This window comes from Vulpes vulpes, chromosome 6 (assembly GCF_048418805.1).
Source record: "Vulpes vulpes isolate BD-2025 chromosome 6, VulVul3, whole genome shotgun sequence".
Classification (NCBI taxonomy): Eukaryota; Metazoa; Chordata; class Mammalia; order Carnivora; family Canidae; genus Vulpes; species Vulpes vulpes.
Window position 1 is genome coordinate 129525128 of NC_132785.1, and position 16592 is coordinate 129541719.

The 16592-nt window shown below is 42.3% G+C and overlaps 1 protein-coding gene and 1 non-coding gene across 4 annotated transcripts in view; both read right to left on the reverse strand.

Annotated features, from left to right (window-relative positions):
* Positions 1-16592, reverse strand: part of PPP1R13B (protein phosphatase 1 regulatory subunit 13B) — an 89323-nt gene that overhangs the window by 16161 nt on the left and 56570 nt on the right. For all 3 annotated transcript variants that reach the window (XM_072762423.1, XM_072762422.1, XM_072762421.1), the window contains exons 5-7: positions 3501-3602; positions 1155-1329; positions 196-392 (exon numbers count right to left, since the gene is read on the reverse strand). In XM_072762423.1, the coding sequence (XP_072618524.1) occupies positions 196-392; positions 1155-1329; positions 3501-3602 (474 nt within the window). The remainder of the gene's footprint in view (positions 1-195; positions 393-1154; positions 1330-3500; positions 3603-16592) is intronic.
* LOC112930408 (U6 spliceosomal RNA) lies at positions 7416-7524 on the reverse strand. The gene has a single exon (XR_003237164.1). It is a non-coding gene; the product is annotated as a U6 spliceosomal RNA (small nuclear RNA).

A 16592-nucleotide genomic window follows, 5' to 3' on the forward strand; every position in this document is an offset into this window, starting at 1 on the left:
GTATATGGGTATATTGTATGCGATATGAATTATATCTTAAAGCTGTTTTAAAAACTCTTTGTAGTAAGCACAGTTTGTGCCTACTATTACCCTAGAAGCCATTCACTTGTCTCCACTTTCTGAGGTTTCGGCCCACATTAGGAAGAAAGCCTGAGAGATGCTTAATGTCAGTGTTCCCCAAACCCTGCGAGTCACCTGTAGCTCCTGGCACAGTCTCTTCAACTCCGCTGCTGCCGGTCCTGCCAGCTTGCCACTGTAAGACTGGAGCCCGCTCAGCTTGCCTCTCTTTAAATCTTCCAGTTGCTGACTGAGCTGATCAACTCGTAAAATTGCAGTCTGTACTTCCTGCTTCTTTTCCTGGAACATGGCGCTGAACCTTTCTATCTCAGCAGCTATAATTTCCCAGCAATAAAGAAAAAAACATATCTTAGTTGATAGTCTTTTTTTTTCTTCCGCAGAGTATTTTGTTATTTTGGCTTTGTGATTTCTTCATTTCTATACATTCAACTCTAGTGTCATCTAGTGCCAGACTTTGGGGGGAGAACTGTGATATGCATAATCCAACACACTTTTCAACAAGCCTCTGGAACACATGATGTGACTGCCCATATGGCAAACTTTATGTGCAGTGACTACTGGATATTCTTTAGTGAGGGCAACCCGTCCAGAGGCTGGCTTGGCCAGGCCACTTAGGAATCCCAATGCAGCCACAGAGCAAAGGCTTTGTAAGGGCAGGTATCCAATCTGTCTTGCTTGTCACTGTAACACAAAGTAGGCACTAAACGAACTGATAATAAAACAACAAAGAATCCACAAGCACAAAAATAAAAAGTGAGCATTTGTATTGTTTATCTTACTACCCAGATGAAGTTCAAGCTGTTCAATTAAAATAAACCCTCATAATAAGCGCAGTCTCATGGCCCTGCAACCCCAGCCCAGAGGGCAGCTAATAAATTACAAATGCAACCAAGGACCTTCCCAAACCACTTAACCTAACTGATCCCGTTCTTTTAGATGCAGGTAACAGAGCAAAACCTCAGTGCACTTCCTATAGCAAGATCTGGCACCAGTCTGTGTCTGAAAGTGTCCGTAGCTGGACTCTTTCATTTATCCATGCCTGAGCATGGGTAATGAGGGAGGCCGCGCAAGCGTACACAGATTGCCGTTCATAATTTTGCTGTAGTCTACTTGTCCTCTCATGGCGCGGATTTTCTTCAGCTTATTTTCCTGGGCTTCTACTCGTTCTTTCAATTTCTGAAGCTTCTCATTCTCAGAAATAGACTGCTGCTGGCGGCGCTCCTGCTGCTTTAAGAAATGTAAACGCTGCTCCTGGGAAAAGAGAGAAACAGGGAAATGTGATCTGAAGCACGTGATCACGGTCATACATGTAGATGGTTTGAGTGGCTCCCAATGGATCACCCATCTTAATGAATATTAGAGAAATGCTTGCGCAATCTTGCAAACACCAGCCCACACAGAGCCAACACTACTGGGCACATATCAGTGAGAGTCTGAGACGTTTCCAAGTGCATTTTACTAGGCATGCTGACCTACACCGCTTGGTTTATCAAGATGCTTCCTCAGAACATCTCCCAGCAGGAGAACGTCAAGTCTGTGTGTCCCATGCACTCATATACGATCTCCTCTCCTTCCTGTCTGGGAAGCCCCATCCCAGCCCTAGTTTCCTGCTTGTCAGGTCAACGTTTCCTGCTGCCACAAAGCAGCTTCCCAAGGTCCCTTAGTTACCTCTTTAAGGAAATGGGCACTGACCAGCACAGGGTCTTATGTTGAAAACAGACAAGGTGATCAGTAAGGAAAAAAAACCTCTAATTTGCTAGGTAACAATGGATAGTCAAGAAGTGCTTGTTTTCTTTAGGGATAGTTTCTTCAAAACTAATGAAAAAGGGCAAAAAAAAAAAAAAAAAAAGAAAAAAGAAAAAAGAAAAAGGGCAGCTCCGGGTGGCACAGCGGTTTAGCACCGCCCACAGCGTGATCCTGGAGACCCTGGATAGAGTCCCATGTCAGGCTCTCTGCATGGAGCCTGCTTCTCCCTCTGCCTGTGTCTCTGCCCCCCTCTCTCTCTGTCTCTATGAATAAATAAATAAAATCTTTTTTTTTAAAGACCGATTTCTTAAAAAAAAAGAAAACTAATGAAAAATTCTGCAAACAAGAACAGGACAGTCCTAAAATAAAAATATGTACAGGGACACCTGGGTGGCTCAGAGGTTGGGCGTCTCCCTTTGCCTCAGGGTGTTCCACATTGGGCTCCCTGCATGGATCCTGCTTCTCCCTCTGCCTGTGTCTCTGCCTCTCTCTGTGTCTCTCATGAATAAATAAATAAAATCTTTAAAAAAAATAAATATATGCAGTACTCTTCAATAGCCTTTTTCCTATTCATAAAAAACATGCTTTGAGGGTAAGAGTGGACATAAAATACTCACGGTCCCACACATAGACATAAAATAGACCATAGTAAAGAGGATTAAGTGTGACAATGCAAGTCACACATTGCATTCTAAAGTAAGGAAACACATACTTGAATATGTGAAGCACATACTTGTATTAGATTTAACTTATCATTTACACTGCAGAAAATACCCAAGAATCTTCTTATTAGTAATACTCGGGATCAATATTTGGAAATAAAAAGCTAAACTAGAAATGTTATAATTGCATAATACTATGTACATTTCATCCTAGACATCTTATTAATGGGATGAAATACTTCCCAATTTACTTAACTCTTATTTTTTATTCTTGTAAATCCAATAAAATTTGCAAGACAACTTTTAAAAACAAATTCAATTTATGCTGTTACATATCCATGAAGAAGTGACTAGTACAATGAATTCTATGCCCACTCAGTAAGTGAGAAAAGTGGTTCTCAGGCAACTCTCTCTATGAGGAAGCAACAAGAACCCTGGCAGAAATGTTTACGTATTTTATCTCAGTTTTTCACAGCAGTTTCAGAACATTCAAAATCATTACAACATGAATACTCTCCAGCATGCGTAAGTGATAGGTCTGATTTTTTTAGTCCGTGACAAGAATAATTTCAAATCTTGTCACAGCATTTCAATGACAAATGCAGAACTCAGTGTACATAAAAAGTGTTAACTCCCCTGCATCGTAATAAACCAAACAAACTCTGTGTATTGGCATAAAGGGAAGCCTGGATAACCCACTGTCATTGTCTCAGGGGCCCATGAACAGTGTCTTCATCCAAATTTTATCTCCAGTTGATGAATGAAGGTCAACCATTTCCTATTCTGGGGAGTCTGAATGTACAAGTCAAGAGTCCTGTTCTGATACCTTCCTAACTTCAAGAAGCTGCAGTACTCATTTATCGTTACAGAAGAGATCACAAAGACAGAAAGATACTGTTCAATACTTCCGTGACATGGTTCAAGTGGTACCCGTGAATGCAGTAACTCCAATCTAAAATAACCGTTGAAGAACACTCTTTTTGAACATTTTCCCACCTCTGCTTTACAACTCACCTTGGCAACCAACATTTGCTGCTGATTTTCAATTTGCTGTTGTTGCCTAGCTGCCATATCCTGGAGCTCTGAGAGGGTGAGTTCTACACGTGGATTTCCAACCTACAGGGAACAAAACATGCTCAGGCTAGAATGTAGGTTTATCTGCATATCTGCATAATTATTCTTCTCTAGTGTCAGAACACATACACATCAGGATCTTAAAATAGCTTCCCTTCTAGAAGTTAGGATAATACTATTTTTTTAAAAAAGATTTTATTTATTCACAAGAGACAGAGAGAGAGAGAGAGAGAGAGAGAGAGGCAGGCAGACATAGGCAGAGGGAGAAGGTTCCCTTCGGGGAGCCCAATGTGGAACTCAATCCCAGGACCCTGGGATCATGCCCTGAGCCAAAGGCAGATGCTCGACCACTGAACCATCCAGGCGCCCCTAGAAGTTAGAATAATACAAAATAATTGTACATAAGAACTATTCTTGGATCCCTGGGTGGCTCAGTGGTTTAGCGCCTGCCTTTGGCCCAGGGCACGATCCTGGAGTCCCGGGATCGGGTCCTGTGTCGGGCTCCCTGCATGGAACCTGCTTCTCCCTCCTCCTGTATCTCTGACACTCTCTCTCTCTCTCTCTCTATCATAAATAAATAAATCTTTAAAAAAAATAACTATTCTTACTTGTTGACAGCTTTTATTAAGTAACAGCTTTTTATTTTTTTTATTTTTTTATTTTTTTTAAAATTTTTATTTATTTATGATAGGAACACAGTGAGAGAGAGAGGCAGAGACACAGGCAGAGGGAGAAGCAGGCTCCATGCACTGGGAGCCCGACGTGGGATTCGATCCTGGATCTCCAGGATCGCGCCCTGGGCCAAAGGCAGGCGCTAAACCGCTGCGCCACCCAGGGATCCCAAGTAACAGCTTTTTAAACAACTAGATACTATATTAAAAAGGGACCCACCTTATGGGAATGCAAACTGATACAGCCACTGTGGAAAGCTGGAGTTTCCTCAAAAAATTATAAATAGAATTACCATTGGGGTAACTGGGTGGCTCAGTCGATTAAGCATCTGACTCTTGATAGCCATTCAGGTCATCATCCATCTCAGGGTCTCAAAATCAAGCCTTATGTCAGCACAGAGCCTGCTTAAGATTCTCTTGCTCCCTCTCCCTCTGCCCCTCCCCCACCTCTCTGTTCATGCTCTTTCTTAAAAAAAAAATAAATTAAAAATAAACAAAAATAGAATTAGCATATGATATGGTAATTCCACTACTGGGTATTTACCCACAGAGTACGAAAACACTAATTCAAAAAGATATATTGACCCCTATGTTTATAACAGCATTATTTATAAAAGCCATTACTTATACAGAAGCAACCCAAATGTCCACTGTCTTTATGAATGCATAAAGATGTGGCCTGAATTCAGTGGAATACTGCTCTGCCACAAAGAAGAAGGAAACTTTGCGATTTGCACAACATGGATGGAGCTAGAGAGTATAATGCTAAGTAAAATAAGTCCGAGAAAGACAAATACCATATGATTTCACTCACGTGTGGAGTTTAAGAAACGAAACAAAGGAACAAAGACAAAAGAGACAAACCAGAAAACAGACTCTTAACCACAGAGAACAAACTGATGGTTACCAGGAGGGAGGAGGGGAAAAAGGTGATGAGAACCAAAAGGACACTTATTTTGTTGAGCCGGGTCATGGATAGAAGTGTTAAATCCTTACATTGTGCACCTAAAACTAATACTGCAACTCTGTATGTTATCTGGAATTAAAAAACAAAATAAGAGACCCAACTGAGCAAATTTTTGCAAAAGTGTATTAAAAAGGACATTCCTCTTTTCCTCTTTTGGACTGGTTATTTAAGGGTATATCTGAATAAATGGGGATGTCACATGTTTTGAAGATACACCACCTAAAGTATGTAGGTGACACTAGAGGACAAATGTCATCCTCATTGCCACCTGGTCTTGAGAAGCTGAAATCTAGAGCAAATTCTAAAAATACAAACACCTCATTAAAAACACCATAATTTACCTCAAGGATTGACCTGTTATCGACAGAATTATATATGGGAAATGAATACAAAAAGGTAAAATCTAGAAGAGTGGCAACTGATAGAATTGGAAGGAATATTCCTATTCTCTGCTAATGATGATAAATAATAACATCAGGCATTTTTATTGTGCTTATCACGTGCCACACACTGGACTAGGTACCTTCTATAATCCATCTGAGCCTCACGGGGACACTATCAGGTAAGTACTACTGTATCCCCGGTCCAGAGATGAGAAAACAAGCACAGAGTAGTTCACACAATCTGCCACAGGTCAGACTGCACACGCAGCAAAGCAGGACGCAGAGTCCTCGGCTTCCAACATCAGTAAAGCACACTCTTCTTGAGCACACGCACACTACCTGTGTGTAACCACCATGCTGGGCATGTTACATGCATTGTATGACCTAAGCTTCAGAACACATCTGTGTGGAGAGCAGAGGAGGCCCACTCGGGGCGAGGAACCGCAGGGGAAAGGTGAAAGACAGGTGTAGGGCACAGCACTGACGAGGGAGCAGAGCCCCAGTCCCAGCCACGCCCGTCTTTCTCCCGTCCCTTCTGTGCTGACCGTGGTGGCCGACAGTCCCTCCCTAGACCACTGCTCTCCAACTAGGTTCATCTGTACCCTCAGGAACCCTTTTAACTTCCCTACTTCTGTGACCCCTGTTCCACCGACTCCAGGCATCCCCAGATCTTAAGGTATTCAAGCACATTCTTGAAAAATGGAATCAGAATTTGTTCAACAATCTCAACTGGAACCCCCACCCTGTTTCCTGAGGAAACAATATGGAGCAAGCCCCTTTTTAAAACTAGACACTGGAAACTGCCAAACTACAGAAACTTCCATTTGAAAAGAAATTCCTTTATTCCCCACCCTCCACCCCCCCAAAAAAATTTCTGGCAGAACCATTAAAATGCCCAAACCTTTTTTTAAAACTCTAATAAAAGGGTTACTAATTTCCACCTACAGAGATTTTCTAATTACTACAAAAAAAAAAAAAGACTTTTTTTTGAAACCTTCAGAACTTTAACTTGTTAATAGTATTTTTGACTCAAGAAAAGTTATGTCCATTCACTAAATCTTTCAATTTACATTAATTTCATTACTTTACAACTTAAGCAAACAGTATTTGGTCTCCTCTCTCTACCAGTGGCTCACAGTAACAATGAGAAGATCACAGGGGAGACATTCAGCTGCTCAGGATGACCTGCAGCTGCCATAAGTAATTTAGGTATATCTTCCATATATGCTAATATATATTGTAATTAAGAACACTGTATTTAAGTAGATTTTTTTTTTTTAAGATTTTATTGGGGATCCCTGGGTGGCTCAGCGGTTTAGCGCCTCCTTTTGGCCCAGGGCATGATTCTGGAGTCCCGGGATCAAGTCCTGCATCAGGGGCCCTGCATGGAACCTGCTTTTCTCTCTGCCTGTGTCTCTGCATCTCTCTCTTTCTCTCTCTCTCTGTGTGTCTCTCATGAATAAATAAATAAAATATTTTTATATTTTAAATATTTAATATTAATAATATAAAATAATAATATTTTATTTATTTATTCATGGGAGACACACAGAGAGAAAGAGGTAGAGACATAGGCAGAGGGAGAAGTAAGCTCCATGCAGGGAGCCTGATGTGGGACTCGATCCTAGGTCTCCAGGATCACGCCCTGGGCCAAAGGCAGGTGCTTAAATGCAGAGCCACCAGGTGTAAGTAGATCTTACAGACAGAAAACTGTACATCAGTCTATGTCTCAATGAATCCTTTCAAAGTGAACATCCCTGGGATGTAACTTTATTTTACACCTTTTAACTTTATTTTATTTCATTTTATGTTAATTCCAGTACAGTTAACATAAAAAAATATGGAATGCTTCACAAATTTGCATGCCATCCTTGAACAGGGGCCACGCTAATCCTCTCTGTATTATTCAACTTTTTCAGCATATATGCTGCCAAAACCAGCATCACCCCTGAGTAGCTTAACCAGTATTTTAAATGGGTTAGAAAAACACCAGCCACCAGAAACTTGTAGGTTAAGAAATACGTAACATTTACACGTTAATATGTATTCTCTTCATTTGTTCAATGTGAAAATTTAGCCAACAGAAGCACCTTTCCAGTTTTTTAAGAAAACAAAAACCTTCAATGCAAATTCAATCTTTTTATGACGAGCCTATCCCTGTGCAGTCTCTCCAGGCCAACTCAGCTGTCCTTACAATTTTCAATTCTCCATATGCACTCAATTTATTCAAACAAACCTATGACCTAATTCCTCACTTATTTCTTTTGACTGCACTGAGTAAGAAGAAATCAAATCCTGCTCCCCAGGCTCACTGAGGTCCCTCCTGGCAGAGTTACCTAGTGAGTTCAGCTCTAGGTCATAGAGAGGACGAGCCGCTTCCACAAGCAGCACAATTACTGCAAAAGCTCTTTGGGTGAGGGTCCAGCAGGCTCCGACATACCCAGGCTCTAGACTGGTCTAGCACCCTTCCAGTAATGGCTGCTACCTGGGGCCCCGTGGTTCAGGCCCCACTCATGTGACATTCTACCTCAACTCTGGACTCTAGGGAAAGTGTCTATGCTCTAGGTACCCCATGAATGCAGGTCACACTCCCATTTCTCACAACAAATGTGGCCCACCCAACTCCATGTCTAACTACTTCTCCACCCCCTTACACGAGCAGAGAAAAACAAAAAGCTGCCAGCCCCAGCCTTCACGATCACTTATCTGGTTGTATCCCCTTCTTTCTCTAAAATTCCACAAATCTTACAAAAGTGATAAATTGACAGACTTATTCCTCTAACTTACAATACTGTTACATACAAAATATTTACTGGACAGAAAACTTACACCAGGGACCCTCTAACTAATGAGACTTCAAAAGACTTCTGGCCCTGGCAGCCACAGGTCCCAGCCCATGGCACCCAGCCACAGCCCTGACAACAACCAAGGTCTGTTGAGTGGGATTTTATACACAACTCGGTGCTTCCTCACACTTCTATTGCACGCTATCACCCTCCAGAGACAGCATCTTTACAAATTCAAAAGCCCACACATCTTTCGTTGTCTTCCTATGAAGAGTCTACATCCTCCTCACCATTTCAACTGCCTCTCCAGATTTTTTAAAAGATTTTTATTTTTTTTAAGTCATCTCTAAACCCAATATGAAGCTCAAACTCACAACCTTGAGATCAAGAGTCAAATGCTCCACTGACTGAGCCAATGGGGTGCCCCCAGATTTTTCTCAACATCTCATTAACCCAAGCCTCCTCTGGCCCTTATCGCTTTCCTTCTGACCATGTCCCCTTTTTCCTGCCTGCCTGGAAAGGCTGGAAGCAACAGTGGCAATGGAGCATTGTGAATGAAGTAACTAAACTACGTGCTAGAGATCCCAATGTAAGTGACAGAGGACAAATTGTAGGGCAGTTGTGAAGGGGTCACAGGAACTGGAGTTTTTTGAGTGATACATGCTCAACACCACCATATCATGAAAATTCACTTGCCCTCGCTATGCCGGCTATAATCTGAGACACTGAAGCTAATATTTAAGACAAGCACAATGCAGTATCTCCCCGTTTTCAGTGAGTCTGATCAATGAGGCAATAATCTCACAATGCACTGGGCTCCCTGCTCAGTGGGGAGTCTGCTTCTCCCTCTCTCTCCTCCCTCCGCCCCTCCTCCCACCCATGCTTTCTCAAATAAATCATTTTTTAAAAAAGCATAAATAAAACTTTTTACCCTTTTATTAAAAGATAATGGTATTAAATTTAAGATATTAGCAACTTAAAAAACTTGATAAGCATATATTCTAGTCCATTTCATACACAAAACTTCAAAAATATCCATATTGTATTTTCTATCCCAATGCTGGGCTTTAAAAAAAAAATGGATAAAAAAATCCATACTGAGATTTTTAAATTTTTCTTATTTTTTAAAGATTTTATTTATTCCTGAGAAACAGAGAGAGGCAGAGACACAGGTGGAGGGAGAAGCAGGCTTCATGCAGGGAGCCTGACATGGGACTCAATCCCAGGTCCCCAGGATCACACCCTGGGCCGAAGGCGGCGCTAATCCGCTGAGCCACCCAGGCTGCCCCATACTGAGAGTTAAGCAGACTCCATGCCCAGTGCAGAACCTGAGGGGACTTGATCTCACCACACTTACCCAACTGACTGAGCCACCCAGGTGCCCCTAGGTTTACTTTTTTTTTTAAAATAAAACAAATTATATTTATTTATTCATGAGAGACAGAGAGAGAGAGAGAGGCAGAGACACAGGAAGAGGGAGAAGCAAGCTCCATGCAGGGAGCCCGATGTGGGACTCGATCCCACATCCCTAAGATCAGGCCCTGGGCTGAGACAGTGCTAAACCACTGAGCCACCCGGGCTGCCCCTATGTTTACTTTCAAAATCAACTTTATTGAGGTACAGCTTTAGGCAATAAAATACACCCACTTAAGGTATACTGTTGAATGAGTTTTGACACCTGCCAGTCACTTGCACTCCTTACACCACCAACCCCACCCAACTCTCCACAGATGTGGAGCCTGCTGTTATGTCCTAAGGGCTTCATCTGTTTGCCCAAGAATTCCATACAAATGGGGACTGTATAGTATGCTTTTTTGGGTTGGTTTCTTTCACTCCCACAATGCTTCTGAGCAGTCATGTTGCTACATGTATCAGTAATTTGTTCCTTTTTACTGCTGGGTGGTATCCTGCTGTATGGATGGATCACATTTTGTTAGTCCATTCACCTGTTAATGGACATGTGGGTTGTTTCCACTTTTGGACTATAATGAATAAAGCTGCCTTGAGTATTTATGTGTCAGTATTCACGTGGACAAGTGTTCTGGCTTCTCTTGGATGACTAATGTCAAGAAAGTAGAACAGGTGGGTTGTGTGGTACTTGTGTGTTTAACTTACAGAAATTACCGAACTGTTTTTCCAAAGTGAAGCGTGCCATTTTACACCCCCATAGCCACATAGGAAAGAAAGTTCTAGCTTCTCTACATCCTTGCCAACACTTGGTGTTGTCAATGTTTACATTTTAATTATCCTCTTTTTAAACAAAATATTAACCTGTTGGCAAAAGAGGGTTCCATAAATGGTATTTAGGTAAGTAACTTAAAAAGCATAAAAATGTCCATAATTAAGTGATCAACCCCAAACATACTATGATCAGATTTTTTTTTTTTTTTTATGATCAGATTTTTAATAAATAAGTAAGAATTGCCAAAAGTTAGATGAGGAAAAGGGGGCTTATTTCCCAGGCTATTATCTCATTTGTACTAACCATGTGTATCAGTCACAACTCCTGAAGCTACCATACATCTGAAAAACAGGCTATCACAACTAGATTTTTCAAGATGTTCAGAAAGACTACACCTCACTTGATAATTAAGATTGAAACCTTTGGATCACAAGCCAACAGGTAACATGGCTTTAATCAAAAGGGTTTTTTTGGTCTCTTCAGGTAATTTTTAATTTTAATTTTTTAAATTATTTTATTTATTTGAAAGAGAGACAGGGATAGTAACAGAGAGCACGAGCAGGGAGGATAGGGAGAAGCAGACTCCCCACAGAGCAAAGAGCCCGAAGCGGGGCTCTGATTCCAGGGCCCTGAGATCATGACCTGGGCTGAAGGCAGATGCTTAACCAACCAAGCCACCTGGGCACCCTCTTCAGGTAATGTTTTAAATATAATTTTGAAACTGGTGCTGAAATAATTCAAGCATTTTTTTTTTTGCGCTTTTATAAACTTGCTTTATTTATTTATTTATTTATTTATGATAATCACAGAGAGAGAGAGAGAGAGAGAGAGAGAGAGAGAGAGAGAGGCAGAGACATAGGCAGAGAGAGAAGCAGGCTCCATGCACTGGGAGCCCGATGTGGGATTTGATCCCGGGTCTCCAGGATCGTGCCCTGGGCCAAAGGCAGGCGCCAAACTGCTGTGCCACCCAGGGATCCCCGAAATAACTCAAGTATTAAAAACAAATAATAAAGGTTCTCAAAACAAAGCAAGCTTGGACCAGCCCCAGTGGTGTACTCTGAGCACATATGCCACATGACAAAGACGGGACATCTCCTCTGACCCTCTGATCCACTGTGTACATGGGTTAACTCTGCCCATTTTGAAGTGTTTTTTTTTTTTTTTTTTAAGTATTTTCTTTATTCCTGAGAGACAGACAGAAACAGAGACAGGCAGAGGGAGAAGCAGGCTCCCTGTAGGGAGCCTCTTGTCGGACTCGATCCCAGGACCCCAGGATCATGACCTGAGCCGAAGGCAGATGCTCAACCACTGAACCACCCAGGCAACCCTTAAAGTGCTCTTGTTCAGCTTGTGCTACGCTAAAGATGCTCTGCTGCACTATATTTTTAAGCTCAGTTTGAGTGCAATCTCCCCAAAAGTTGAAAAACTGGTGAAGAATATACAAAAGGAAAAATTTACAGGGGCGTCTGCGTGGTTCTGTTGGTTAAGAGCCTGCCTTCATCTCAGATCATGATCTCAGGGTTCTGGGATCCAGCCCCACACTGGGCTCCCTGCTCCACAGGGGAGCCTGCTTCTCCCTCCCTCTCTGCCCCCTACTTGTGCTTTTGCACATGCGCTCTCTCACTCTCTGATAAATAAAATCTTAAAAAAAAAGAGAAGAATTTACATTTCAATGCCATTCCAAAGTATGTCGTTTTTATTCTCCACCTCCACCAACCATGCCTACTGTGAAGCCTTCTTTTCCTCCTTTGGCAAGTACAACACTCTCATATTACATGACATTTTATTTTCCAAATGTATCTATGTGTTGTTTACTGCTTATGTAAGGATGTCTCCACTGCCCAATTCATATATTGTATACTTGTAAGAATGATTTGGGAATCAACAGCCCGTATTATTCATTCAAAGGATGAATATTGCTGATAACAGATCACATCTAAATTGATCTGCGGCTTAAAACACAACAAATATTCATTATGGCTCACAGTTTCTGTGGATAAAGGATTAAGCAGTAGCTAGGCTGGGCATTTCTGGCTTAAAATTTCTCATGAGGGGTAGCCCGGGTGGCTCAGTGGTTTAGCACCGCCTTCGGCCCAGGGCATGATCCTGGAGACCCAGGATCAAGTCCCACATCGAGCTCTCTGCATGGATCCTGCTTCTCCCTCTGCCTGTGTCTCTGACCCCCCCCCTTTCTGTCTCTCATGAATAAATAAATAAATAAAATCTTAAAAAAAAAAGATTTCTGATGAGGTTGGGGTGCCTGAGTGGCTCATTCAGTCAAGCATCTGACTCTTGATTTCAGCTCAGGTCATGATCTCAGTGTTGTGAGATCAAGCCCTGCGCTAGGCTTCATGCTGGGCTTGGAGTCTGCTTAAGATTCTTTCCTCCCTCTCCCACTTCCTTCTCTTAAAAACAAACAGATGAAAAAAAAAAAAAAGATTTCTCATGAAATTGAGTCAAATTCTAGGGCTGTAATTGTCTTAAGGTTTGACTGGGGTTGGAGGATCTGATTCCAAGATGGCATACTCACGTGGCTACCAGGTTGGGGCTGGCTACCAAGTGGACCTCTTCACAGACCAGCCTGAGTATATTCACAACATGGTGGCTGATGTTCCCCAAAGCAAACAATCCAAGAGTGCCATGGGGAAGCTATCTTTAATGATCTAGCCTCAGAAGTCAGATTTCTCCAAATTCTATCTGGAAGGAGCAAGTCACTATGTTTGGGAGGAGGGGGGAATTAGACTCTACCTTTTGAAGGAGGCATATTTTTTTTTTAATTTTTTACAGTTTTATTTATCTATTTGACAGAGAGAGAGAACACAAGCAGGGGGAATGACAGAGGGAGAGGGAGGAGCAGACTGCTCACTGAGCAAAGAACCCAATATGGGGCTCAATCCCAGGACCCTGGGATCATGCCCTGAGCCGAAGGCAGACACTTAACCAACTGAGCCACCCAGGTGCCCTGAAGGGAGCCATTTTAAAGAATTTGCAAACTTATTTTATTTTTTATTTTTTATTTTTTTTTAAATTTTTATTTATTTATGATAGTCACAGAGAGATAGAGAGAGAGGCAGAGACACAGGCAGAGGGAGAAGCAGGCTCCATGCACCCGGAGCCCGACGTGGGATTCGATCCCGGGTCTCCAGGATCGCGCCCTGGGCCAAAGGCAGGCGCCAAACCGCTGCACCACCCAGGGATCCCGCAAACTTATTTTAAAACCATCACATCCATTTACTATAAAATCTCATAATAACTCGGGCAGCCCTGGTGGCTTAGAGGTTTGGCTGGCACTGCCTTCAGTCCAGGGCCTGATCCTGGAGACCCGGGATCAAGTCCCACATCGGGCTCCCTGCATGGAGCCTGCTTCTCCCTCTGCCCATCTCTCTCTGTCTCTAATAAATAAATAAAATATTTTAAAAAAATCTCATAGTAACTCTCTACTTCTTTCATTCTATTATTCACTACTTCCAGGAGTTTGGTTGTTACTCCCAACAACACTGTCACAGCACAAGGAGAGAGAATGTTTGTTTATGGGCATACTTTTAAGACAGCTAGCTAACAATGCAATTGATAAAGGTTTTATTTTTTTATTATTTATTTTTAAAAAAGATTTATTTATTCATGAGAGAGAGAGAGAGTGAGAGAGAGGGGCAGAGAAACAGGCAGAGGGAGAAGCAGGCTCTATGCCGGGAGCCCGACATGGGACTCGATCCCGGGACTCCAGGATAGCGCCCTGGGCCAAAGGCAGGCACTAAACCGCTGAGCCACCCAGGGATCCCCTGATAAAGGTTTTATTTTATTTTTTATTTATTTTTTTAATTTATGATAGTCACAGAGAGAGAGAGAGAGAGAGAGAGAGAGAGAGAGAGAGAGGCAGAGACACAGGCAGAGGGAGAAGCAGGCTCCATGCACCGGGAGCCTGACGTGGGATTCGATCCCGGGTCTCCAGGATCACGCCCTGGGCCAAAGGCAGGCGCCAAACCGCTGCGCCACCCAGGGATCCCTGATAAAGGTTTTAACTATAAATTCTTTTATCCTCAATGACTAACATATATTCCTTGGTAGTCAGTTAACAGAAAAAACCTGTGGATTTTGTCAGCAATTAAGCACCTACTGGCTAATGGTCACTTTGGATGTCAGCTCTAATCCTGATATGCTGATTTTAATATTCAACTAAATAACTTCATCCTTGGTTACAGATGAGACTGTCACTGTATTATTACCTATACAAAGACAATTCCCTAAGTTTTCAAGTTGTATGAGATGGTGTGCTATACTTCAATGGTCTGTCCTGCTTTCTCCTTTCTGTACTTGTTTCCACAAAGAATGCAGAGCACCCTTTGCAGGGTTGGGTGGGGTGGGGGTGGTCTAGCCATCCAGCCCTGACCTCTCTCAAAGGAGCCCCACTTCCTCTGGTTAGATTCATACTTTGATTTATATGCCATGCCAGCACTTTACCCTCAGTATGTCTAAAACCAAACTCCGCCCTTTCCTTCCAACCCTGGCTTCCTCAATTTATTTCCATTAATGGCTGTAGCATTTCCCCCCGGAACCTGGGCCTTGCCTTTGATTTGAGCCTACGTTGCTGAAAATATAAGCTGTTGCTCAGTGCTCTTTATCGCTCTTCTATCCATGCTTGCCTCTTCATTCCAAAACTGACACTTTCCACCTTCATATTTTTGCTCACATTATTCCTTCTGGCTACAAAGCCCTTCCCCCCACTTCCTAAACTCTATCTATCCTTTAAGATCTAGTGGCAATGCCATCTGCTTCCTGAGGCTTTTCCTGATCCTCTACAGAATGTCTCATACAATTGTTCTGATACTCAGGATCTGACATCACTTCCAGTGACAGGAGAGAACTCTATTTTTTTAATGAACTCTGAATTCTAGAGATTCAACAACATGTAACGAGCATTTGCATATCATTCATATAAACCTGAGTTTATGGTTATTTTAATAGATGCTTACACAACCCCTCTGAGGAAAGTTCTGAAGCCTATTTCACAGATGAGAAAGCTGAGCTCTGGCAGGGGCTGAGGAGCTCTCCCAAGCTCAGTGGTGAGTCAGCAACAGTGTCAACATCTCAACCCAAGTCTCCTGATGGCAAGCAGGAGGCTCTTTCCCTCACAGGGACACACTGGCCTCCCATTGTTCTTTCACCAGGCTGTAGCACGGCACGTATGACTGCTCCAACTGCCACTCACTTACTGTATCAAAGGGTAAATGCTCTACCAGATACCATCTACTGATTATTCATTTGAATCAGGTGAAAATGCTGTTTTTGTAGACGGAAAATGGTCAAACATCAATAATTTCATACGGTTCAACATAACAGGAAAGGATTAATTTCCCCCACTGAAAAACAAAAAAGCTAAAGATAATTTGATTCTAACGTATAATAATAAAGAAATAAAGAGAAGAATAAGTGCTCTAGGCTACTACTTAGTTTGGGAAGTTTATGAGAAATGACAAAATAGACTTATGCCACCTGACCGGTGACAGTGGAGGATTTCCTGGAGGAGGCCTGCTAATCACTGCTTATATTATTCCAAAGGAAGCCTAAGAAAACCTAACTCTGTCCTTTCACTTTCTTGGGATAATTTCATATAAGCAGGTACATGTGAATTATAAAAGACTTAATTAAAAAATATTTATGCATTTATTCATGAGACACAGAGAATGAAAGAGAGAGAGGCAGAAGCATAATAGGCAGAGGGAGAAGAAGCAGGCTCCTCGCAGGGAGCCCGATGCAGGACTCGATCTCTGATCCCGGGATCACGCCCTGAGCCGAAGGCAGGTGTCCAACCTCTAAGCTACTCAGGTGTCCCAAGACAGACTGAATTAAAACCTCATTTCTTCTAAAGTGTAGTTTATAGATGTATGCCTTTTGAGCTTTCCATAACCTGGAAATTCTTCTTTTCAAATATTTCCTTTAAAAGTAAGTCTCCAGGCAGCCCGGGTGGCTCAGTGGTTTAGCACCTGCCTTCAGCCCAGGGTGTAATCCTGGAGACCTGGGATCGAGTCCCACCATCAGGATCCCT